Source organism: Anolis sagrei, chromosome 12 (assembly GCF_037176765.1).
Source record: "Anolis sagrei isolate rAnoSag1 chromosome 12, rAnoSag1.mat, whole genome shotgun sequence".
In the NCBI taxonomy this organism is placed as follows: domain Eukaryota; kingdom Metazoa; phylum Chordata; class Lepidosauria; order Squamata; family Dactyloidae; genus Anolis; species Anolis sagrei.
Window position 1 is genome coordinate 6,834,137 of NC_090032.1, and position 24,594 is coordinate 6,858,730.

Here is a 24,594-nt window from a genome sequence, read left to right on the forward strand (position 1 = left end):
TGTGTGTGTGTCTGTATGTATGTGTGCATGTATATATGTATATGAATGTATGTGTACATGTACATATGGTATATTTTGGGTTTTTTTAAAAGTCCGTGTTCTGCTGTCTTTTTGAGTGTTTTTAGGGGTGGTGGTCACTCGTTGGCATGATATGGGTAGAGTGTCCAAATTTGGTGTCAATTCGTCCAGTGGTTTTTGAGTTCTGTTAATTCCACAAACGAACATTACATTTTTATTTATATAGACGAAGAAACCAAACAGGAAGGGAAATGAATGCAGTTTGACCCTACTTCAATTGGCCATGGCTCAAGGCTATGGATTCCCGAGAGCTGTAGTTTCCCAGGGTCTTTTGGGAACCTGGGAGTTGTAGTTTTCCAAGTTCTTTGAGGATCTGGGAGTTGTCGTTTCCTGAGCTCTTCTCTGCCCAGGAGTGCAGAGAAGAGCTCTGGACTCTGGAGAGTGCCTTTCCAAACTACAATTCCCAAGATTCCAAAGTATTGAGCCAGGGGGCCAAACTGCATTTCTTTTTCAACATAGAGGAAGCCTTTGTTTCCATAGACAGCTTTCGAAGGGTCTCCACCTTCCATGAGAGACTCATCGGTAGAAGATGAGCATCGCAGACTCCAGCAACTCTTTGGAGACGCTCCAGCCTGAATGGGAACCGTAGCCGTCCCATTCGAAAGCGGTATAGTCTCCGCACTGCCGCGGACTGGATTCCGGGAAATACCCTCCGCCACCGACACAAAACTGGGAAAAGAGGAGAAATTGGAAATTTGCATCATGGCGGACTGAAACACAGCAAGTCCAGTCGTGTCCGACTCTGGAGGTTGGTGCTCATCTCCATTTCTAAGCCAAAGAGCCAGCGTTGTCCGTAGACACCTCCAAGTGGCCTGCATGACTGCATAGAGCGCTACTCACATTTGCATGTTTTCAAACTGCTAGGTTGGCAGAAGCTGGGGCTAACAGCGGGAGCTCATGCCACTCCCCGGTTTCAAACCTGCAATCTTTCGGTCAGTAAGTTCAGCAGCTCGGCGTTTTAACCCGCTGTGCCGCTGAGGACACTATATTAATTTTAATATTTATGTCTTAATATTTATACACTATATTTATTTTAATGTTTATACATTATTTTAGTAGTCGCTTCTGGAGTGAGAGAAACTACAACTCCCAAACTCAAGGTCAGTGCCCATCAAACCCTTCCCGTATTTTCTTTGGTTATGAGAGTGCTGTGTGCCAAGTATAGTTCTATTCAATCGTTGGTGGAGATTCAGATTGCTCTTTGATTATAGGTAAACTATAACTCCCAGCAACTACAACTGCCAAATGTCCAGGTCTATTTCCCCCAAACTCCACCAGTTTTCACATTTGGACATATTGAGTACCTGTACCAAGTTTGGTCCAGATCCATCATTGTTTGAGTCCACAGTGCTCTCCAAATGTAGGTGAACTACAACTCCCAAACTCAAGGTCAATGCCCACCAAACCCTTCCAGTGTTTTCTGTTGGTCATGGGAGTGCTGTGTGCCCAATTTGATTCAATTCCATCACTGCTGGTGTTCAAAATGCTTTTTGATTATAGGCGAACTATAAATCCCAGCAACTACAACATCCAATTGTCAAGGTTTATTTTCCCCAAACTCCACCAGTTTTCACATTTGGACATATTGAGTACCTGTGCCAATTTTGGTCCAGATCCATCATTGTTTGAGTCCACAGTGATCTCTGAATATAGGTGAACTACAACTCCCAAACTCAAGGTCAATGCCCACCAAACCCTTCCAGTGTTTTCTGTTGGCATGGGAGTTCTGTGTGCCAAGTTGGGTTCTATTCCATCGTTGGTGGAGATTCAGATTGTTCTTTGATTGTAGGTGAACTATAACTCCCAGCAACTACAACTCCCAAATGTCCAGGTCTATTTTCCCCGAACTCCACCAGTATTCACACTTGGGCATATTGAGTATTTGTGCCAAGTTTGGTCCAGATCCATCACTGTTTGAGTCTACAGTGCTCTTTGGATGTAGGTGAACTACAACTCCCAAACTCAAGGTCAATGCCTACCAAACCTAGTTTGGTTCAGTTCCATCACTGGTGGAGTTTAGAATGCTCTTGGATTGTAGGTGAACTATAAATCCCAGCAACTACAACTCCGAAATGCCAAGGTCTATTTTCCCCAAACTCCACCAGTATTCCCATTTGGGCATATTGAATATTTGTGCCAAGTTTGGTCCAGATCCATCATTGTTTGAGTCCATAGTTCTCTCTGAATGTAGGTGAACTACAACTCCCAAACTCAAGGTCAATGCCCACCAAACCTAGCATTTTCTGTTGGTCATGGGAGTTCTGTGTGTTAAGTTTGGTTCAATTCCATTGTTGGTGGAGGATCAGAGTGCTCTTTGATTGTAGGTGAACTATAAATCCCAGCAACTACAACTCCCAAATGTCAAGGTCTACTTTCCCCAAACTCCACATTTGGGCATATTGAGTATTTGTGCCAAATTTGGTCCAGATCCATCATTGTTTGAGTCCACAGTACTCTCTGAATGTAGGTGAACTACAACTCCAAGAGATTCAGAATGCTCTTTGATTGTAGGTGAACTATAACTCCCAGCAACTACAACTCCCAAATGTCCAGGTCTATTTTCCCCAAACTCCATCAGTTTTCACATTTGGACGTATTGATTACCCGTGCCAATTTTGGTCCAGATCCATCGTTTTTTGAGTCCACAGTGCTCTCTGGATGTAGGTGAACTACAACTCCCAAACTCTAGATTGTTAATAAAATAATGGTACGGTTGGGGGTCACCCCAACATGAGGAACTGTATTAAGGGGTCGCGGCATTAGGAAAGTTGAGAAACACTGTCATAACCTCTGAGTATGCCTGCTATAGATGTGGGCAAAACGTCAGGAGAGAATGCTTCTGGAAAATGGCCAGACAGCCGGGAAAACTCACAGTAACCCAGTGATTCTGGTGAGTAAAGCCTTCGACACTGCACGAACAACATCCCCCAACAGTGTAGTATTGTTAAACTGTGGTATGTGAGTCTACACTGAGGATACAATGCAGACTCAAACAGGAGTATATGACAGTGTGGATGGGATCGTACGCTACTCACCATCTCCGTATTGCAACCGGTGGCTTTGATTCCTGCGCAAAGAGCCATGGCGGCCTTCTCATTATTAAACACCCGGAACTGTATATATCCAGCCACAAACTCATCTGGGGAGACAAGATGTAAGAAATCTCCTTTCTAAAAATGGTGTGCTAAAGAAAACGCAAGATGCGCAGCGAGGAAAAGCACGTACTACGGCAAACAGACGTCTCAAATGCAGAAAACGACTTACTTCTCGAATTTGGAGAGTAGTAGAAGGCCGTCTGCTTCTCGTTTCCAGTGTCATAGACAACAGGCACAACTGGGCCATTGTTTGCCGGGCAGCTGCCGATGCCGTACGTCACTGGGTATTGCTGGGGGAGAAAATGCAAATTGCAGAAATTGTTTGCAGAAAGAGAAGCAGGCAAGCTGTAAATAGCAGACGAACAAAGGCTTGAGAAAGATCTGCATTTGCAAGACCGCAGCAGGCCTTCTTAATAAAAGCAAGGTATCTTGGAGTAGCGCAGCATCTATTATTATTATTATTATTATTATTATTATTATTATTATATGCACAGAAAATATCGATTGTTTTTAAGTGCAGGCCAAGGCCTTTAGGCGCTGCACCCAGTATGCTGATCACCATTATTATTATTATTATTATTATTATTATTATTATTATTAGATACACAGCACAGCACCTATTGTTTTTAAGTGCAGGCCAGGGTCTTTAGGCGCTGCATCCAGTGTGCTGATCACCATTATTATTATTATTATTATTATTATTAGATACACAACACGGCACCAATTGTTTTTAAGTGCAGGCCAGGGTCTTTAGGCGCTGCATCCAGTGTGCTGATCACCCTTATTATTATTATTATTATTATTATTATTATTATTATTATTATTAGATACACAGCACAGCACCGATTGTTTTTAAGTGCAGGCCAAGGTCTTTAGGTGCTGCATCCAGTGTGCTGATCACCATTATTATTATTATTATTATTATTATTATTATTATTAGATACACAGCACAGCACTGATTGTTATTAAGTGCAGGCCAAGGTCTTTAGGCGCTGCATCCAGTGTGCTGATCATTATTATTATTATTATTATTATTATTATTATTATTATTAGATACACAGCACAGCACCGATTGTTTTTAAGTGCAGGCCAAGGTCTTTAGGTGTTGCACCCAGTGTGCTGGTCACCATTATTATTATTATTATTATTATTATTATTATTATTATTATTATTAGATACACAGCACAGCACCGATTGTTTTTAAGTGCAGGCCAAGGTCTTTAGGTGCTGCATCCAGTGTGCTGATCACCATTATTATTATTATTATTATTATTATTATTATTATTAGATACACAACACGGCACCAATTGTTTTTAAGTGCAGGCCAAGGTCTTTAGGCGCAGCACCCAGTGTGCTGATCACCGATACACAGCACAGCACCAATTGTTTTTAAGTGCAGGCCAAGGTCTTTAGGCGCTGCATCCAGTGTGCTGATCATCCTTATTATTATTATTATTATTATTATTATTATTATTATTATTATTATTATTAGATACACAACAAGATTCATACACAGCAAACAAGATCACTATGCTGGCTTTTGTATTCAGTCACATATCGGACACTTCCCAAGTGTCTAGGACTGTGTAATTTATCGGCAAATAATGCATACAGATCCAAGTAGGGTTGCCTTTTGCAGCTGACGGTGAGTTTGTCAGTGGCGATTGTTTTTAAGTGCAGGCCAAGGTCTTGAGGCACTGCACCCAGTGTGCCGATAATTATTATTATTATTATTATTATTATTATTATTATTATTATTATTATTTGGAACACAACAAGATGAGTCCACAGCAGACATCAGAGTCAGACATAACTAGTGGAGTTATTATTATTATTATTATTATTATTATTATTATATTAAAACTTGGCTTTCTTGTAACTCTGGCTATTCACATGTTTACCATCAATCATGAAATGTGAGATTTTTGAAAAACACAGGAGATGTACCTGGTAGAGCCGGAGAAGGTTGCCTCCTTCCGTGGCCAAGAAGCCCGTCTCGGTGTGGTACCTCAAGATAGCGGACCCCCGCCATTCCCGCATGGGGCTGTTGTTGGGGACGTGCCAGATGGCCATGTCCCTTGCCTCAAGGTCGTAGTAGCCAGGGTTCTGGAATGCAAAAGACATTGAAGGAGACTTCTCCCCTGACGAGATTGTTGGCTATAGCATAAGAAGACATGAGTCAGTCGTAAAAAAAAAAAAAAATCTAGGAGAGGGTTGAATGAAAAGTAATGCCTCCCCCTTCGTTACTTGGGTTTGGAAGGGAATATTTTAATAAATCAAGCGCAGAAATAATCCTTAGTATGTGCTCTTTAGCTACTGTGACGGCATGAGTGTATGTGTAGAACTGTTAGTTGCAAGATTTAAACTGTTGTATCATGCTTAATCCTTCTTTTTTACCCTGCCTATGTATAGTTGGGTTGATTGGTTATTTATAGCTGTCAATCAATGTTGTTTGCACTAGTTGAATTGCTTTCTCTGCTCAATTGTTTGGCTCCACCTCTTCCTGGAGGAGGGGAGTGCTTCCCCTTTTCATTCCACCATCAGATTTTCTACCAGATGGACGTGAGTAAGAGCTCTAAAAGCCCCTGATTAAGTTACCTCACAGCACCAATTCTGAGGTTTTTATCCATGAGACTTATGCTTCATGTTCAGATCAACCTGAACGACGTTGGGAAGTCTCAAGCACCTTCAAACCAGTTCTTTTGGCACCAGAGGAAGGCCTTGTCCCGTCAGATATAGGCCATTGGAATTTAACAACACAACCGTTCAATGCTAAGGCTTCCTGCCAAAATGGAATGTAGAGGAGAGTCTACTGAACAAACCAGTACCTGTCACATACTTTTACTGCCACCTGTTGAGGAGTTATGAAGGTGGAGGCATTACTTTTCACTTTAACAACACAACCATTCCATGCTAAGGCTTCCCGCCAAAATGGAACTGTAGAGGAGAGTCTACTGAACAAGCCAGTACCTGCCGCATACCAGTACTGCCATCTGTTGAGGAGCTACAAAGGTGGAGGCATTACTTTTCACTCTAACACACAACCGTTCAATGCTCAATGCTAAGGCTTCCCGCCAAAATGGAACTGAGGAGGAGAGTCTACTGAACAAGCCAGTACCTGCCACATACCAGTACTACCATCTGTTGAGGAGTTACGAAGGTGGAGGCATTATTTTTCACTTTAACAACAAAACCGTTCAATGCTAAGGCTTTCCGCCAAAACGGAACTGTAAAGGGGAGTCTACTGAACAAGCCAGTCCCTGCCACATACCAGTACTGCCATCGGTTGAGGAGTTACGAAGGTGGAGGCATTACTTTTCACTTTAACAACACAACCGTTCAATGCCAAGACTTCCCGCCAAAATGGAACTGTAGAGGAGAGTCTAATGAACAAGCCAGTACCTGCCGCATACCAGTACTACCATCTGTCGAGGAGTTACGAAGGTGGAGGCATTACTTTTCACTTTAACAACACAACCGTTCAATGCTAAGGCTTCCTACCAAAATGGAACTGAGGAGGAGAGTCTACTGAACAAGCCAGTACCTGCCGCATACCAGTACTACCATCTGTCGAGGAGTTACGAAGGTGGAGGCATTACTTTTCACTTTAACAACACAACCGTTCAATGCTAAGGCTTCCTGCCAAAATGGAACTGTAGAAGAGAGTCTACTAAACAAGCCAGTACCTGTCACATACCAGTACTGCCATCTGTTGAGGAGTTACAAAGGTGGAGGCATTACTTTTCACTTTAACAACACAACTGTTCAATGCTAAGGCTTCCCGTCAAAATGGAACTATAGAGGAGAGTCTACTGAAAAAGCCAGTACCTGCTGCACACCAGTACTGCCATCTGTTGAGTTACGAAGGTGGAGGCATTACTTTTCATTCAACCCTCGTAAATAAAAATGTAATGTTTGTTTGTGGAATTAATATAACTCAAAAACCACCTTACTATGTTAGATTAAGGTATAGTAATACCTTAATATCAAGAAAAAAATTCTCCTGTCTTCCCACCTTGTAGTCGTCACTAGTAGAAGCCACCGCAGTCCCGAACGTGGTGTTCTTGTCCCAGTTCCCTTCCCCTTTTGGGTAATTGGCGTTGTTGCCCTGTTGGCTGGTCCAGCGGTCGCCCAGAGTGCATTTCCCATATATGTTGTTCTCATGGATGCTGGCCACCAGGGTCCAGCCACCTCCGTGGGTGGTCATGTCGCAAAAGGTTTGGTAGATCTCACCTTCTTCTGTTTCCAGGAAATACAACCCATCTATAAGAGGAGGCCAAAGTCAATAGAGAAGTTTGGCCCACAGGTCAATGCCCATCAAACACTTTCAGTATTTTTGTTGGTTATTTTGGTTTCTGAGTGGTACGTTTGTCCCAATTCTGTCATTGGTGGGGTTCAGAATGCTCTTGATTGTGTGTGAACTATAAATGCAAGCAACTACAACTCCCAAATTTTCCCCAAACTCCACCAGTATTCACAATTGGGTATATTGAGTATCCGTGCCAAGTTTGGTCCAGATCCATCATGGTTTGAGTCCATAGTGCTTTCTGGATGTAGGTGAACTACAACTCCCAAACTCAAAGTCAATGCCCACCAAACCCTTCCAGTATTTTCTGTTGGTCATGGGAGATCTGTGTGCCAAGATTAATTCACTTTCATAGTTGATGGAGTTCAGAATGCTTTCATTGTAGGTGAACTATAAATCCCAGCAACAACTCCCAAATGCCAAGGTCTATTTCCCCCAAACTCTACCAGTATTACATTTCAGTATTTTGAGTATTCGTGCCAAAGTTTGGTCCAAATCTAACATTGTTTGAGTCCACAGTACTCTCTGGATGTAGATAAACTACAACTCCCAAACTCAAGGTCAATGCCCACCAAACCCTTCCAGTATTTTCTGTTGGTGGAGGGAGTTCTGTGTGCCACGTTTGGTTCAATTCTATCATTGGTGGAGTTCAGAGTGCTCTTTGATTGTAGGTGAACTATAAATCCCAGCAACTACAACTCCCAAATGTCAAGATCTATTTTCCCCAAGCTCCACCAGTATTCACAATTGGGTATATTGAGTATCCGTGCCAAGTTTGGTCCAGATCCATCATTGTTTGAGTCCACAGTACTCTCTGGATGTAGATGAACTACAACTCCCAAACTCAAGGTCAATGCCCCCCAAACCCTTCCTAGTGTTTTCTGTTGGTTGCGGGAGTTCTATATGCCAAGTTTGGTTCAATTTCATCATTGCTGGAGTTCAGAATTCTCTTTGATTGTAGGTGAACTATACATCCCAGCAACTACAACTCCCAAATGTCAAGGTCTATTTTCCCCAAATTACACCAGTGTTCACATTTGGGCATATTGAGTATTTATTCAAAGTTTGGTCCGGATCTATCATTGTCTGAGTCCACAGTGCTCTCTGGATATAGGTGAACTACAACTCCCAAACTCAAGGTCAATGCCCAGCAAACCCTTCCAGTATTTTCTGTCAGTCAAGGGAGTTCTGTGTGCCAAGTCTGGTTCTATTCCATGATTGGTGGAGTTCAGAATGCTCTTTGATTGTAGGTGAACTATAAATCCCAGCAACTACAACTCCCAAACAACAAAATCACTATTCAAATTTGGTCCAGAGAATGAAAATACATCCTGCATATTTACATTATGATTCGTAACAGTGGCAAAATTATAGTTATGAAGTAGCAATGAAAGTAATGTTATATACAAGGAGGAACTTGTATATAATACAGCCACTGTTTTGACTATGCGCAGCTTCTTTTTCTCTCCGTCAGTGCCATCTTGTGTTCAACCTTGCATTTGCAAGCTAAAGAAATTGGTGTTCCGCTTTGGTTGAACTTTGCGACAATACTTTGGCATCTAAACAAACTCATCGAATCATATAAGTGGGGAAACCCTGTTCCAAAGTCAGCATTTCCCATATTTATGTCTATCTTGAGAAAACTGGACAGGAAATAACAATGATAGGAAGGAAAATCAATTCATTTGAAATCTAGTTATGGAGGAGAGTTATATAATACCATGGAGAGTTTGTTCAGCGAGTTGCCCAGTCTTCTCTGTGCCCAGGAGGGAATCTCTCATCCGCTCTCAGCCACTGAATGAGGTTCTGGGTTTTCACCTGCCACTTTTGGACTCTTGCTTGCTGAGGTGTTCCTGCGAGTATCTCTGTAGATCTTAGAAAACTATTTCTTGATTTAAGGCATTGTAGGGTTGGTTGATATCTGAACAGAAGATGGGCTGGAGATGTCACCACCTTGGTCCTTTCCTTATTGGCTGCTGCTACTTCCCGACGGATGTCAGATGGTGTAATACCGGCTAGACTGTATAATTTCTCCAGCGGTGCTGGGCGTAGACATCCTGTGATCATGCGGCATGTCTCTTTAAGAGCCACATCCACTGTTTTAACGTGGTGAGATGTATTCCAGTATATTACAGTATAGTGGTAAAGGTAACGGTAATGGTTTTCCCCTGACATGAAGTCCAGTCGTGTCCGACTCTGGGGGGCTGGTGCTTATCTCCATTTCTATGCCATAGTCGGCATTGTCCATAGACACCTCTAAGGTCATGTGGCCTGCATGACTGCATGGAGCGCCCTTACCTTCCCACCAAAGTGGTATCTATTGATCTACTCACCTTTGCATGTTTTCTAACTGCTAGGTTGGCAGAAGCTGGGGCTAACAGCAGGAGCTCACCCCGCTCCCCAGATTAGAACCTGTGACCTTTCAGTCAACAAGTTTAGCAGCTCAGCAGTTTAACCCACTGCGCCACTGCAATATATATTATTGTATATATACTATATACAATATATAGTACAGTATATTCCAGTATAGTGGTATAATACAGTATAGTAATACATAATACTAATGTTGGGTTGTGCTAATAATATAATACATTGTATACACATATAATATTGATAATGTTATAATGTGATACAACATAATAATAATAATAATAATAATAATAATAATAATACAAGATAATTATTATATATTTCATATTACATGTAATATTAATAATAATATTACAGTATACTGGTATAGTACAATATGGGAATGTATGTTACTAATATTGTGCTATGCTAATAATTTAATATATTGTATTTACATATAACTTTTAAGCTGCTCTGAGCCCCCTTTGGGGTGAGAAGGGCGGCATATAAATGTCGCAAATAAATAAATAATAAATATTACACTCTGGGCATGCTTCAGCAGCAGTGTCGCAAAGCACAAGAGCAGATGCCTTCACTGTGTCTGGTTGTGATTCCCAGGTTGTGCCAATCAGCTTTAGTACTATATTGTTTCTAGCACCCACTTTTTGCTTGATATTCAAGCAGTGCTTCTGATCAGTCAGAGCACAGTTAAGAGTGACTCCCAGGTATTTGGGTGTGCTGCAATGGTCCAGTGGGATTCCTTCCCAGGTCATCCTCAGAGCTCGAGATGCTTGTCTGTTCTTAAGATGAAAAGCACACGTCTGTGTTTTAGGTGGATTAGGAATAAGCAGGCTTTCCCCGTAATAGGCAGTAAGAGCACCTAAAGCTTCGAAGAGCTTCTGTTCAACCATTTCAAAGCTTCCTGTTTGGGTGGTGATGGCACGATCGTCAGCATAGATGAAACTCTCTGTCCCTTCTGGCAGTGGCTGATCATTTGTTTGAATGTAAAGCTTCAGAGAGCTTCTGTTCAACCATTTCAAAGCTCCTTGCTTGGGCGGTGATGGCACAATCGTCAGCATAGATGAAACTCTCTGTCCCTCCTGGTTTTCCCCGTAATAGGTAGTAAGAGCGCCTAAAGCTTTGGAGAGCTTCTGTTCAACCATTTCAAAGCTTCCTGCTTGGCTGGTGATGGCACGATCGTCAGCATAGATTAAACTCTGTCCCTTCTGGCAGTGGCTGGTGATTTGTTTGAAGGTTACACATGGATGGAGCAAGCACACTCCCCTGAGGTAGGCTGTTCTTCTGTTTTCTCCATCTGTTTCTCTGACCCTGGTACTCAACAAAAAAGCTCCTGTTTTGTAGCAGATTTCCTATGAAGACTCAATACATGAATGGCGATGGCTCAGTGCAATGGCATCATGAAAGTTGTAGTTTGACTTTCCCTCTCCTCTACCAAAGAGGGGTGGTACTTCACCAAACTACAAGTCGTGGGCATCCATAGCATTGAGCCATGACAGTTCAAGTGGTGCCAAACTGCATTAATTCTGCAGTGTGGATGCACCTGAAATTGATGAAAACATCTCTCCAACAAGGGAGGAGATAGAGGTCATTTTTGGAAGGAGACCTTCTCCCTAGTTCTAACTCAGGGTCGTTCTGGACCCAACCCATTGCTCTCCCCAGTTCACCCACCGCCAGCTCCTTCCAGGGCTGTTTTGATCTCCTTGCAGCTTCGGGGCAACGTCTGGAGGAGGTTGGGGGGCAGCCCTTGCTGGCTCTGGAGGCAGGTGGCATCTTCCCATTTGACCATCAGCTTCAGAATGTCCCGCTTCAAGGAGGTGACGCAGCCGTTGGTATCTGCAGAGAGAGAGCTCAATGTTAAGTCTATGGAGGTAGAGAATAAATAATAATAATAATAATAATCATCATCATCATCATCATCATCATCATCATCATCATCATCATCATCACAGGTGACAGCAGGATTATAGAATCATAGAATCAAAGAGTTGGGGGAGACCTGATGGGTCATCCAGTCCAACCCCCTGCCAAGAAGCAGGAATATTGCATTCAAATCACCCCTGACAGATGGCCATCCAGCCTCTGTTTAAAAGCTTCCAAAAGATTGAAGAGAAACAACTGAAAAAGATGACATGATATGAGGATTTAAAGATCGAACTGCAAAGACTCTGGCACAAGCCAGTCAAGGTGGTCCTGGTGGTGACCGGCACACTGGGTGCAGTGCCTAAAGACCTTGGCCTGCACTTAAAAACAAGTGTCATCTGCCGGCTGCAGAAGGCCACCTGCACACATTATTTGCCGATACATCACACAGTCCTAGACACTTGGAAAGTGTCCAATGTGTGATCCAATACAACAGCCAGCAGAGTGTCTTTTGTGGACTCATCTTGTTGTGTTTCTAATAATAATAATAATAATAATAATAATAATAATAATAATAATAATAATAATAATAGAGGATTTAAAGTTCGAACTGCAAAGACTCTGGCACAAGCCAGTAAAGGTAGTCCCAGTGGTGATGGGCACACTGGGTGCAGTGCCTAAAGACCTTGGCCTGCACTTAAACACAATTGGTGCTGACAAAATTACCATCTGTCAGCTGAATTACCAACCTAACTCAGCAGAAACACAAGGCATATCCTGCTGACCCAATGCAGCTCTAATTTGGTTCCCACCAAAAGATGGCCATCCAGCCTCTGCACAAAAACCTCCACAAAGAAGGAAACACAGGCTCCTTCAACACTGCCATATACAACATTATATGCATATATAATATATTATATTATTAGTAAAGCAAAGGAGACAAGACTCACCACATCGCAGCCTTCTAGGGAATGTTGCCATGCAAAGCAAGATGATCGCAAACAGCTTCATTTCTGCTTGGAATAAGATCAGAGATGTATAAGGTAAGACTCTGTCTTGCCCTCAAGCCTCTTTCTTCTTTAAGGGCAGAAGTCATGCATCTACACTCTGGAATCAATGCAGTTTGAAACCACTTTGTTTGGAATCCTGGATTTTTCAGTCTTCACTGACCAAAGAGTGCTGGTACCTTACCAAACTAAAACTCCTAGACATAGCAGTTCAGGTTGGGCCAAACTTGTATTCATGTTACTGTGTAGATCAGTGGTTCCCAACCTGTGGTCCATGGACCACCAGTGGTCCGTAAGAATGAAAATATGGTCCACAGCCTCACGATGACTACACCGTTGCCTCGAAACCACATGGCAACCCTCTTATAGTGCCGAAGCAACAGGGATGTCGGGAGAGGCTGACTACCCACGAAAGATTACTACTAGAGGATTAAATGTGGTTTTCTGTGGGATATCAGATGGCTACTACTGGGTGGCATATGTTCTGCATCAGAAACTAGAGCTGATGTGGTCTATCTAACACAATTTTCTGAATCAGCAACCCAAATATCCAAACTTAATCTAAAGTTGACCAAGAATTGATTTATAACCCTTTTGGTACTAACGTTGGAGAGTGTTCCCACTGGTCAAGTGGTCCCTGATCAAGTGGTCCCTGGTCAACTGGTCCTTAGTCAAGGTGGTTCCTGGTCAAAGTGCTCCTTGGTCAAAGTGGTCCCTGATCAAGTGGTTACTGGTCAAAGCGGTTCCTGGTCAAAGTGGTACCTATCCAGTGGTCCCTGACTAAGTGGTCTCTGGTCAAAGTGGTCCATGATCAAGTGGTCCTTGGTGAAATTGGTCCTCGATCAAGTGGTCCCTGGGGAAGTGGTCTCTGGTAAAGTGGTCCCCGGTCAAAGTAGTCCCCGGTCAAAGTGGTCCCTGATCAAGAGGTTACTGGACAAAATGGTTCCTGGTCAAAATGGTACCTATCCAGTGGTCCCTGACTAAGTGGTCTCTGGTCAGAGTGGTCCATGGTCAAACTGGTCCCTAATCAAGTTGTCCCTGGACAAGTGGTCTCTGGTAAAGTGGTCCCTGATCAAGTGGTCCCCGGTCAAAGTGGCTCCTGATCAAATTGGTCCCTGGTCTAGTGGTCTCTGGTAAAGTGGTCTGTGATCAAGTGGTCCTTGGTCAAACTGGTCCCTGATCAAGTGGTCCCTGGGGAAGTGGTCCCTGGGGAAGTGGTCTCTGGTAAAGTGGTCCCCGGTCAAAGTAGTCCCTGGTCAAATGGTTCCTGATCAAGTGGTCCCTGGTAAAATAGTCCCTGATCACATGGTCCCTGGTCAAAGTAGTCCCTGGTCAAAGTGGTCCCTGATCAAGTGGTCACTGGACAAGTGGTCTCTGGTAAAGTGGTCCCTGATCAAGTGGTCCCCGGTCAAAGTGGTTCCCGGTCAAATGGTCCCTGGTCAAATTGGTCCCTGATCTAGTGGTCCCTGGAAAAGTGGTCTCTGGTAAAGTGGTCCCTGGTCAAAGTGGTCCCTGGACAAAGTAGACCCTGGTCAGTGTGGTCCCTGATCAAGTAGTGTCTGGTGAAATGGTCCCTGGTCGAAAAAAGGTTGAGAACCACTGGTGTAGGTGCACCCATTGTTTACACCACTAAAGCCATCAGATCCCATTTAATCTTGGGAGCTAAGCATGGCCAGCCCTGGAGAGGATTTGGATAGGTGACCAACAACAAATCCCAGGTTTATTCGGCCCTATGTCCAAAGAAGTGAGTGGCAAAAGCACCTCTGAGTCTTCCTTGCCCAAGGAAACCCCATAAAATCCATGGGGTCACCATAAGTCAACAGGGAACGTGAAGGCACACACGGAAAGACCGTCCCATCTTTATTCTAATGTGCAACATGTCAAGAAGGAAGGAAGGAAGGAAGGAAGGAAGGAAGGAAGGAAGGAAGGAAGGAAGGAAGGAAGGATGGAAGGAAGGATGGAAGGAAGGAATTTGGCACCTGCTCACCTACTATTTGGAGGAGTCTCGGTTTCCAGAGTTAAATGCCCACAGCTGCCATGCCAATGGAAAGACAAACCCGATCTCTGGCCTGCGTGGGATCCCTCCTCTGTTTATTTAGCAACCAAAAGCAACCTTGGTGCCGGGACCAAAGGGCAGGTGATGAAATTTGGGAAAATATTCTGTTCCTGGCTTGAAAGTATTATTTCCTGTTTAATGGTGTGTTACTTACTTTGGACATAGTTGCTATACTCCAGAAACATTGTTTTTGTGGCTGCCACAAACTATGTTGCATTGGTTGAGACTCACTGAAAAACTGTAGCAAAAGGTGCTGCGGGATGTCCCCCAAAAAGCAAAGTTTGTGCCCTTTAAGAAACATTTTCCATATTGTTATGATAGAACCAATTAGGAAATGAAATGTATAACCCAGCAACGAAAATCATATGACATAGTGTTACAGAGGGGCCGGGCTTAGCACAGCGGGTTAATCGCCAGCTGCAGAAAATCCTGCCTGATCAAAAGGTTGGCAGTTCAAGCCCGATTGGGGTGAGTGCCCGCTGTCAGCCCCAGCTTCTGCTCACCTAGCAGATCGAAAACAGAGGTATTACAGAGGGGCCGGGCTTAGCACAATGGGTTAACTGCTAGCTGCAGAAAATCCTACCCGATCGAATGGTTGGCATTTCAAGCTTGGATCAGGGTGAGCGCCCACCGTCAGCCCCAGCTTCTGCTCACCTAGCAGATCGAAAACAGAGGGGCCAGGCTTAGCACAGTGGGTTAACTGTTAGCTGCAGAAAATCCTACCCGATCAAAGTGTTTCAAGCTTGGATCGGGGTGAGTGCCCACTGTCAGCCCCAGCTTCTGCTCACCTAGCAGATCAAAAACAGAGGTATTACAGAGGGGCCAGGCTTAGCACAGTGGGTTAACCACTAGCTGCAGAAAATCTTACCCAATCCAAGTGTTTCAAGCTTGGATCGGGGTGAGCGCCTGCTGTCAACCCCAGCTTCTGCTCACCTAGCAGATCGAAAACAGAGGGTAGATAAATAGATACTGCTTTGGGTGGGGAGGTAATAGAAGGTGCCCATAAAGACATGCCAGTGAATCGATCGGGAGGATGTCTACTAACAACAAAGCAACAGCACCCTCTTGTGGCCAGACTCAAGCACAGCCTCCAGATGCCGGAAATGACAAAAGACGGGAAAGCCTATATATCTTTGTTTATATATTGTCGGGACCCCTTCCCCTTTCTCTCCAGCCGTTGTACATATTTATATATATGTATGTATTTAGATTGAAAGAGGAGAGACCACAGTTATTTTTAGCTTCACCTGTTGCAAGCCGGCCCGCTTCAATGAGAAACAGATGACAGGAAACGAGGGCTTCGAAAATAGCTGCCGTTTCTCATGCCAAGTGTTTGTGGATTAACAAGGTCAACATCCATCCCCACCAATGAGGCATCTCGAGCAAACTTGCCCAACATAGTACTGGTGGAGTTTCTCAGGGTTAGCCTGGCATGATGGGAGTTGTAGTTCACCCACAACCTTATGCATTTTGTGCAATTAAAAAATGGACTTTTCCAAACGTTGGGAACCCAAGCTAGTAATAATAATAACAATAACTGTATCAAACTGGGACAAATGCAAGATACACTCCACTTAGGCATTAAAAATGAAATGCAAAGATACAGAATGGGGGACGATGCCTGCCTCGAGAGCAGTACGCATGAAAAAGAATTGGAGTCCTTCCAGACAACAAGTTAAACATGAGCCAACAATGTGATGCAGCGGTAAAAATCAACCAACGGGATTTTGGCCTCTATAGTGTCTAGAATCCCGGGAAGTCATGCTCCCCATGCTCTATTCCGCCTTTGTTAGACCACACCTGGAATACTGTCTCCAATTCCAGGTACCACAATTGAAGAGAGATATTGACTCTAAGCTGGAATGTGTCCAGAGGAGGGCGACTCAAATGAGCAAGGGTCTGAAGAACAAGCCCTATGAGGAGCGGCTTAAAGGGCTGGGCATGTTTAGCCTGAAGAAGAGAAGGCAGAGAGGAGACCATGATAGCCATGTATAAATACGTGAGAGTTGACAAGCTGGAATGTGTCCAGAGGAGGGCAACTCAAATGATCAAGGATCTGGAGAACAAGCCCTATGAGGAGCGGCTTAAAGAGCTGGGCATGTTTAGCCTGAAGAAGAGAAGGCTGAGAGGAGACATGATAGCCATGTATAAATACGTCAGAGTTGACAAGCTGGAATGGGTCCAGAGGAAAGCGAGTAAAATGATCAAGGGTCTGGAGAACAAGCCCTATGAGGAGCGGCTTAAAGAGCTGGGCACGTTTAGCCTGAAGACAAGAAGGCTGAGAGGAGATATGATAGCCATGTATAAATACGTGAGAGGAAGTCATAGTGAGGAGGGAGCAAGCTTGTTTTCTGCCGCCCTGGAGACTAGGACACAAAACAATGGCTTCAAACTACAAGAAAGGAGATTCCATCTGAACATGAGGAAGAACTTCCTGACTGTGAGAGCTGTTCAGCAGTGGAACTCTCTGCCCCGGAGTGTGGTGGAGGCACCTTCTTTGGAAGCTTTTAAGCAGAGGCTGGATGGCCATTTGTCAGGGGTGATTTGAATGCAATATTCCTGCTTCTTGGCAGAATGGGGTTGGACTGGATGGCCCAGGAGGTCTCTTCCAACTCTTTGATTCTATGAAACTGCATTCATTCTACGATGAGATTGTGGACGGATAAATCACCCTCTTACTTTTGCAATTTTCTCTTGTGATTATTGTTCTGACTTTCAACCTGTTTTCTATTTTGGATCAAAAATACTCAGTAGCTATGAAATGACATGACACCTCTTTCCGATCTTAAAACTCTTCAGCTTTAATATATTAAATCTTTCTCTTTTTCCATATACATTCTTGAATACTTTTCCCAGTCCTTGATGTGGATGTGCAGAATTCTTCCAATGACTTCCAGATTGGCAATGCCAAGGCCTTTCAGCCTCTCGTAAATTGCCCAACATTGGCACCCTTTAGAGCAGTGTTTCTCAACCTTCCTAATGCCGCGACCCCTTAATACAGTTCCTCATGTTGTGATGACCCCCAACCATAACATGATTTTTCATTGTTATTCCATAACTCTAATTTGGCTCCTGTTATGAATCGTCATGTAAATACCTGACATTCAGGATGTATTTTCATTCACTGGACCAAATTGGGCACAAATACCCGAAAGGCCCAAATTTGAATACTGGTGGGGTTGGGGGAAGATTGATTACGTCATTTGGAAGTTGTAGTTGCTGGGATGTATAGTTCACCTACAATCAAAGAACATTCAGAACCCCACCAATGATGGCATTGAACCAAACTTGGCACACAGAATTTCCCTGACCCAACAGAAAACACTGGAAGGGTTTGGTGAGCATTGACCTTGAGTTTGGAAGTTGTAGCTCACCTACACATAGATAACACTATGGACTCAAACAATCATGGATCTGGACCAAACTCTACACTAATACTCTATACACTCAAATGTGAACACTGGTGGAGTTTGGGGGCAATAGACCATGACATTTGGGAGTTGTAGTTGCTGGGATTTATAGTTCACCTACAATCAAAGAGCATTCTGAACTCCACCAACGATGGAATTGAACCAAACTTGGCACACAGAATTTCCCTGACCAACAGAAAATACTGGAAAGGTTTGATGGGCATTGACTTTGAGTTTGGGAGTTGTAGTTCACTTACATCCAGAGAGCACTGTGGACACAAACAATGATGAATCTGGACCAAACTCTACATGAATACTCAATATGCTCAAATGTGAACACTGGTGGAGTTTGGGGAAAATAGACCTTGACATTTAGGAGTTGTAGTTGCTGGGATTTATAGTTCACCTATAATCAAAGAACATTCTGATCTCCACCAATGATGGAATTGAACCAAACTTGGCACACAGAACTCCCATGACCAACAGAAAATACTGGAAGGATTTGGTGGGCAGGGTCCTTTGGTTTTGGAGTTGTAGTTCACCCACATCCAGAGATCACTGTGGACACAAACAATGATGGATCTGGACCAAACTCTACACAAATACTCAATATGCCCAAATGTGAACACTGGTGGAGTTTGGGGAAAATAGAATCTTGACATTTCGGAGTTGTAGTTGCTGGGATTTATAGTTCACCTACAATCACAGAGCATTCCGAACCCCACCAATGATAGAATTGGGCCAAACCTCCCACACAGAACCCCCATGTGTGCCACAGCAACACGTGGCAGGGGACGGCTAGTAGCCAATTAAATGGAACTCGGATAAGTCTTTTCATTCTTCATGACTTTTTGGATATTGAGCAGATAGAAGGTATATCCAAAGAAGGGCAACTAAAGTGTTCAAAGGTCAGGAAACTGTGAATCCCTATGAGAAGCAACTTTGGGAACTGGGTTCTACCATTTTCTGAGACCCAAAGGAGAAACGTTTCTATTATCGTCCACAGTTTCTCAGAATGGAAGAAAAGGAAGCTGTGCTGGGATTTCCAGACAGACAAACTATTTTCGCTTCCTTTCCTTTTCGGGGTGACTTTGAAGAGTCCATTGGTTCACTTTTCTCATGAGAAACGTGACCGAATGTATTTAACGGAAATTGTGGTCAAGTATGAGCTCTGTGAAGACACCCGCCAGAACTCTCAAGATGACTCTTTCCCAACAGAACGCTCAAGGAAGAGGCTCTGCTGTGGCTGAACCCAAAGCATCCAGGGCAGATTGCTCAGGACAAGCTAAGGTGAGAGTCCTCGTGCATTTTGGTGTACGTGTCTTCTAGTTACTGTCTCAGCCGGAAGCCAAAACCAAAGTCACAACAACATCTGTTACACAATTCCAATATGCTGATGATAACAGTCTGTGCACCTCTCCATAAAAGTCAACACTGACACCGAAATACAACACCGTCTGAGCTCTGAGAGTGCAGCGTTTTTCTGAATGAAGCAGAGAGTGTTTGAGGACCGGAACATCCATAGGAATACCAAGGTACTTGTTTATAAAGCCATTGTCCTCCCAACCCTGCTATATGCCTGCGAAACATGGACCGTCTACAGACGTCAACATTTACACTGAAATACGCCGCCTGAGCTCTGCGAGTGCAGCATTTTTCCGAATGAAGCAGAGAGTATTTGAGAACCAGAACATCCATAGGGGTACCAAGGTGCTTGTTTATATAGCCATTGTTCTCCCAACCCTGCCATACACCTGTGAAACATGGACTGTCTACAGACATCAACATTGACACTGAAATGCAATACTGCCTGAGTTCTGCAAGTGCAGCATTTTTCCGAATGAAGCAGAGAGTGTTTGAGGACCAGGACATCCATAGGGATACCAGGGTACTTGTTTATAGAGCCATTGTCCTCCCAACCCTGCTATACGCATGTGAAACGTGGACTGTCTACAGACATCATGCAGAAGCATACGAGAAGATTGACCTGTCATTGAACATCGAGAAAACCAAAGTGCTCTTCCAGCAGACACCAGCCAATCCCTCTCCAATGCCAGAGATACAGCTTAATAGTGGAACATTAGAAAATGTTAACCATTTCCGCTCCCTTGGCAGCCACCCCCTCCACAAAAGTCAACATCGACAACAAAATACAACACCGCCTGAGCTCTGTGAGTGCAGCATTCTTCCCAATGAAGCAGAGAGTGTTTGAGGACTGGGACATCCGTAGGGAAACCAAGGTGCTTGTTTATAAAGCCATCGTCCTCCCAACCCTGCCATACACCTTTGAAACGTGGACTGTCTACAGACGTCAACATTGACACTGAAATCCAACACCGACTGAGCTCTGCGAGTGCAGCATTTTTCCGAATGAAGCAGAGTGTGTTTGAGGACTGGAGACATCCGTAGGGAGACCAAGGGGCTTGTGTATAGAGCCATTGTTCTCCCAATCCTGCAATACACCTGTGAAACGTGGACTGCCTACAGACGTCAACATTGACACTGGAATACAACACTGCCTGAGCTCTGCGAGTGCAGCATTCTTTCAAATGTGTTAGAGAGTGTTTGAGGACTGGGACATCCGTAGGTAGACCAAGATACTTGTTTATAAAGCTATTGTCCTCCCAATCCTGCTATACGCCTGTGAAACGTGGACTGTCTACTAGGGCTGGGTGGTTTTGTTTTGTTAATTCATAATTCGTTAATAATTCGTTATTTTTTTTAATTACAAAACAATAACAAACCATTCTGGAGCAATTTTTTTAAAAAACGAATTTTTAAATACGTTTTGTAAATGCTTCGTATTTCGTTATTGTATTCGTTTCGTTATTGTTTTGAGGTCGTTTCGTTATTATTTCCGCATGTCTGGGGCAAGTTTTATGGTTGTTTTTTGTTTAATTAGTGAAAAAAAAATATAATATCACACCAACAGTCAACAACAGAGGGAGAGGGAAGCTTCAGAAGTTTTTGGAGGTTTTTTAGTGTATTTCGCGGTCGCGTCCGCCATTAACGAATCGATTCGTTATTGTTTCGGAAATCGATTCGTTAATGTTTTGTAATTTTTTTCACATTTACGAAATTTCATAAATATCGAACTTTTTTAAAGGAAAATTTTGTAATTATTTTAAATAACGAAACGCAAAAACCCCCAAAAAACGAATCGATTTTAGAAACAAATTTTTCCGTTGTTACCCAGGCCTAGTGTCTACAGATATCACATGCAATTCCTGGAACAATTCCATCAGCGCTGCCTTTGAAAAAATCCTGCAAATCCCTTGGGAAGACAGGCAAATGACAAATGTCAGCGTGCTAGAAGAAGCAAAGACCACCAGCATTGAAGCAATGCTCTTCTGCCATCAACTCTGATGGACTGAATGCCACGTTATCCGAATGCCCGATCATCGCCTCCCAAAGCAGTTATTCTACTCCCAACTCAAGAACGGAAAATGTAATGTTGGTGGGCAGGAAAAGAGATTTAAAGATGGGCTTAAAGCAGTCCTTAAAAACTGTGGCATAGATACCGAGAATTGGGAAGCCCTGGCCCTTGAGTTCTCTAACTGGGTGTCAGCTGTGACCAACAGTGCTGCAGAATTTGAAGAGGCGTGAATGGAGGGTGAAAGGGAGAAATGTGCGAAGAGGAAGGTGCATGACCGGGACCCCTTCCACTTGGAAACCAATGTCTTCACTGCGGGAGAAGATGCGGATCAAGAATAGGGCTCCACAGCCAACTACAGACCCACCGCTAAGACATTGCACTTGGAGGACCATCATTCTTGTGCTAAGAGGGATCACCTCAATAAGTAAGTAAGGCCTACCAAGACTCCTAAATCCCTTTCACATGATTCGCTGGTGCCTGCTGGAAGAGCACTATGGTTTTCTCGATGTTCAATGAAAGGCCGAGATTCTGCAAAAGTGTTTAGAATGGCTTGTAGGTCTTCTGAATGAGCACAGGCGACATTGTTATCAGTATATTGGAGTTCTATAACAGATGTTGTTGTGACCTTGGTTTAGGCTTTCAGTCTGCTGTTGTTAAATAGCTTGCCATCTGTCTGATAGATGATTTCTTATTCTGAATGTGCACAGACTATGTTATCATCGGCATATTGGAGTTCTATAACAGATGTTGTTGTGACCTTGGTTTTGACTTTCAGCCCCCATCCGCCTCTGCTTGATTTCTTACGTATTGAAGACAGAAGCACAGGTCTGCTTTCCTCTGTGGCTTCTTTGAAGAGTTAGCCCACGAAGAATAGTAAGCGAGATCTCCACCAGCCGTCCTCATGAAACCGGTTGCGGTTTTGCTTTGCTGCAAGGCGACCGGGAGGCCTACATTTCCTTCTAACCTTTTGTCTGCACTTCTCCGCTAAAGTTCATTGCATACTGCACACCTTTTGGGTTACAATGGTGAGCAGAACCTTTTGCATTGAGGTGGTGGCGTTTGGAGAAAATAGACCTTGACCTTTGGGAGTTGTAGTTGCTGGGATTCATAATTCACCTACAATCAAAGAGGATTCTGAACTCCACCAATGATGGAATTGAACCAAACTTGGCACATGGAACTCCCACGACCAACAGAAAACACTGGAAGGGTTTGACCTTGAGTTTGGGAGTTGTAGTTCACCGACATCCAGAGAGTGCTGTGGACTCAAACAATGATGGATCTGGACCAAACTTGGCATGAATACTCAGTATGCCCAAATGTGAACACTGGTGTAATTTAGGGGAAATAGACCTTGACATTTGGGAGTTGTAGTTGCTGGGAATTATAGTTCGCCTACAATCAAAGAGTATTCTGAACCCCATCAACGATGGAATTGAACTGAACTTTGCACACAGAACTCCCACGACCAACAGAAAATACTGGAAGGGTTTGGTGGGCATTGACCATGGGTTTGGGAGTTGTAGTTCACCTACATCCAAAGAGCGCTGTGGACTTTAACAATGATGGATCTAGACCAAACTTGGCACAAATCCTCAATATCCCCAAATGTGTGCACTGGTGGAGTTTGGGGAAAATAAACCTTGACATTTGGGAGTTGTAGTTGCTGGGATTTATAGTTCACCTACAATCAAAAAGGATCCTGAACCCCATCAACAATGGAATCGAACTGAACTTTGCACACAGAACTCCCACGGCCAACAGAAAATACTGGAAAGGTTTGGTGGGCATTGATCTGGACTTTTGGAGTTGTAGTTCACCTACATCCAAGGAGTACTGTGGACTCAAACAATGATGCATCTGGACCAAACTTGGCACAAATACTCAATATCCCCAAATGTGTACAGTGGTGGAGTTTGGGGAAAATACACCTTGACATTTGGGAGTTGTAGTTGCTGGGATTTATAGTTCACCTACAATCCGAGAATTCTGAGTCCCACCAATGATAGTATTGGGCCTAACGTCCCACACAGAACCCTCATGACTAAAAGAAAATATTGTGTTTCCTGATGTTCTTTGGCAACCCTTCCGACATCCCCTTGTGACCTCCCCTGGGGGTCCTGACCCCCACATTGGGAAACACTGGTCTAATGTGTTAGAGTTGGTGAATATCTTTGAAGGATGTACCCTTCTAGGCCTTTCAAATTCGAAACCACTGCTGTGACTCCGTGCTATGGAGTTCTAGGAGCGATAGTTTTGCAAAGTCCTTTGCTTTTCCTGCCAGAGAGAGCTGGGGCCTCAGCAAACTACATATCCATGGATTTCCATAGCATTGAGCCATGGCAGTTTGAGTTAGAGCCAGTGCTTGGCTGCCTTCTCGTCTGGACTTGTTTTGGAAAATACCCCTTGCTTTGGTATCTAGAAGAGAAGGTTGACACGAAAGCCATAGTTCAATATTTGACAGGATATCACAAGGAAGAGGAAGCACAGGGCGTGTTTGATGCTGCCCAGGAGACAAAGGACTCAATGGAGCCATAAATTATATGAGATAAGACTCCACCTGAACATTAGAATGAACTTCCTCATCGTAAGAGATGTTCAACTATGGAACTCTCTGCCTCTGGCTGCATGGTCATCTGTCAGGAAGGTTTCGATTGTGCTTTCCCTGCATGGTGGGGGGCTGGACTAGATGACCCATGTGGTCTCTTCCAACTCTGTGAAATGTGGTTTTTTCCTGATGGTCTTTGGCAACCCCTCTGAAACCCCCCTTGCGAACCCCCCAGGGGTCCCAACCCCCAGGTTGAGAAACACTGCATTAAGCAGTCACATTATGATTTCAGTTGTTGTATTCTTATGTTGTGCATTTGCATTGTTGGACTGCTGGGCTTTGCCTCATGTAAGCCAACCCAAGTCCCCTTGGGAGATGTTGGCGGGGTATAAAGTTATTATTATTATTATTATTATTATTATTATTATTATTTTCTCCAATGCCCAAAGGCCAAGCCATATAATATTATATTATATATTTATTATTAT

General features: G+C 43.6%; 1 protein-coding gene across 2 annotated transcripts; it reads right to left on the reverse strand.

Moving 5' to 3' along the window:
* Window positions 1-209: 209 nt before the first annotated feature.
* LOC132764223 (intelectin-1-like) lies at window positions 210-14,818 on the reverse strand. 2 transcript variants are annotated; one of them, XM_067472380.1, is made up of 8 exons: window positions 14,704-14,818; window positions 12,660-12,722; window positions 11,518-11,682; window positions 7,189-7,436; window positions 5,121-5,279; window positions 3,343-3,463; window positions 3,114-3,217; window positions 210-747 (listed from the first exon to the last, which is right to left on the reverse strand). In XM_067472380.1, exons 2-8 carry the CDS (start codon window positions 12,718-12,720, stop codon window positions 595-597), a joined length of 1,011 nt encoding a protein of 336 aa, XP_067328481.1. In that variant the 5' UTR covers window positions 12,721-12,722; window positions 14,704-14,818; the 3' UTR covers window positions 210-594. The 2 variants fall into 2 exon arrangements, with proteins under 2 accessions (XP_067328481.1, XP_067328482.1); XM_067472381.1 differs by having other exon boundaries at window positions 14,708-14,799.
* Window positions 14,819-24,594: the final 9,776 nt, after the last annotated feature.

Excerpts from the sequence above, each read along its gene's own strand:
- LOC132764223 (XM_067472380.1), bottom strand. The coding sequence starts at position 12,720 with ATGAAGCTGTTTGCGATCATCTTGCTTTGCATGGCAACATTCCCTAGA. Across the intron at positions 5,280-7,188 it reads CTACTAGTGACGACTACAAG|AACCCTGGCTACTACGACCT; the intron begins GTGGGAAGACAG and ends TTTGCATTCCAG. Across the intron at positions 748-3,113 it reads CCGGTTGCAATACGGAGATG|TTTTGTGTCGGTGGCGGAGG; the intron begins GTGAGTAGCGTA and ends CTCTTTTCCCAG.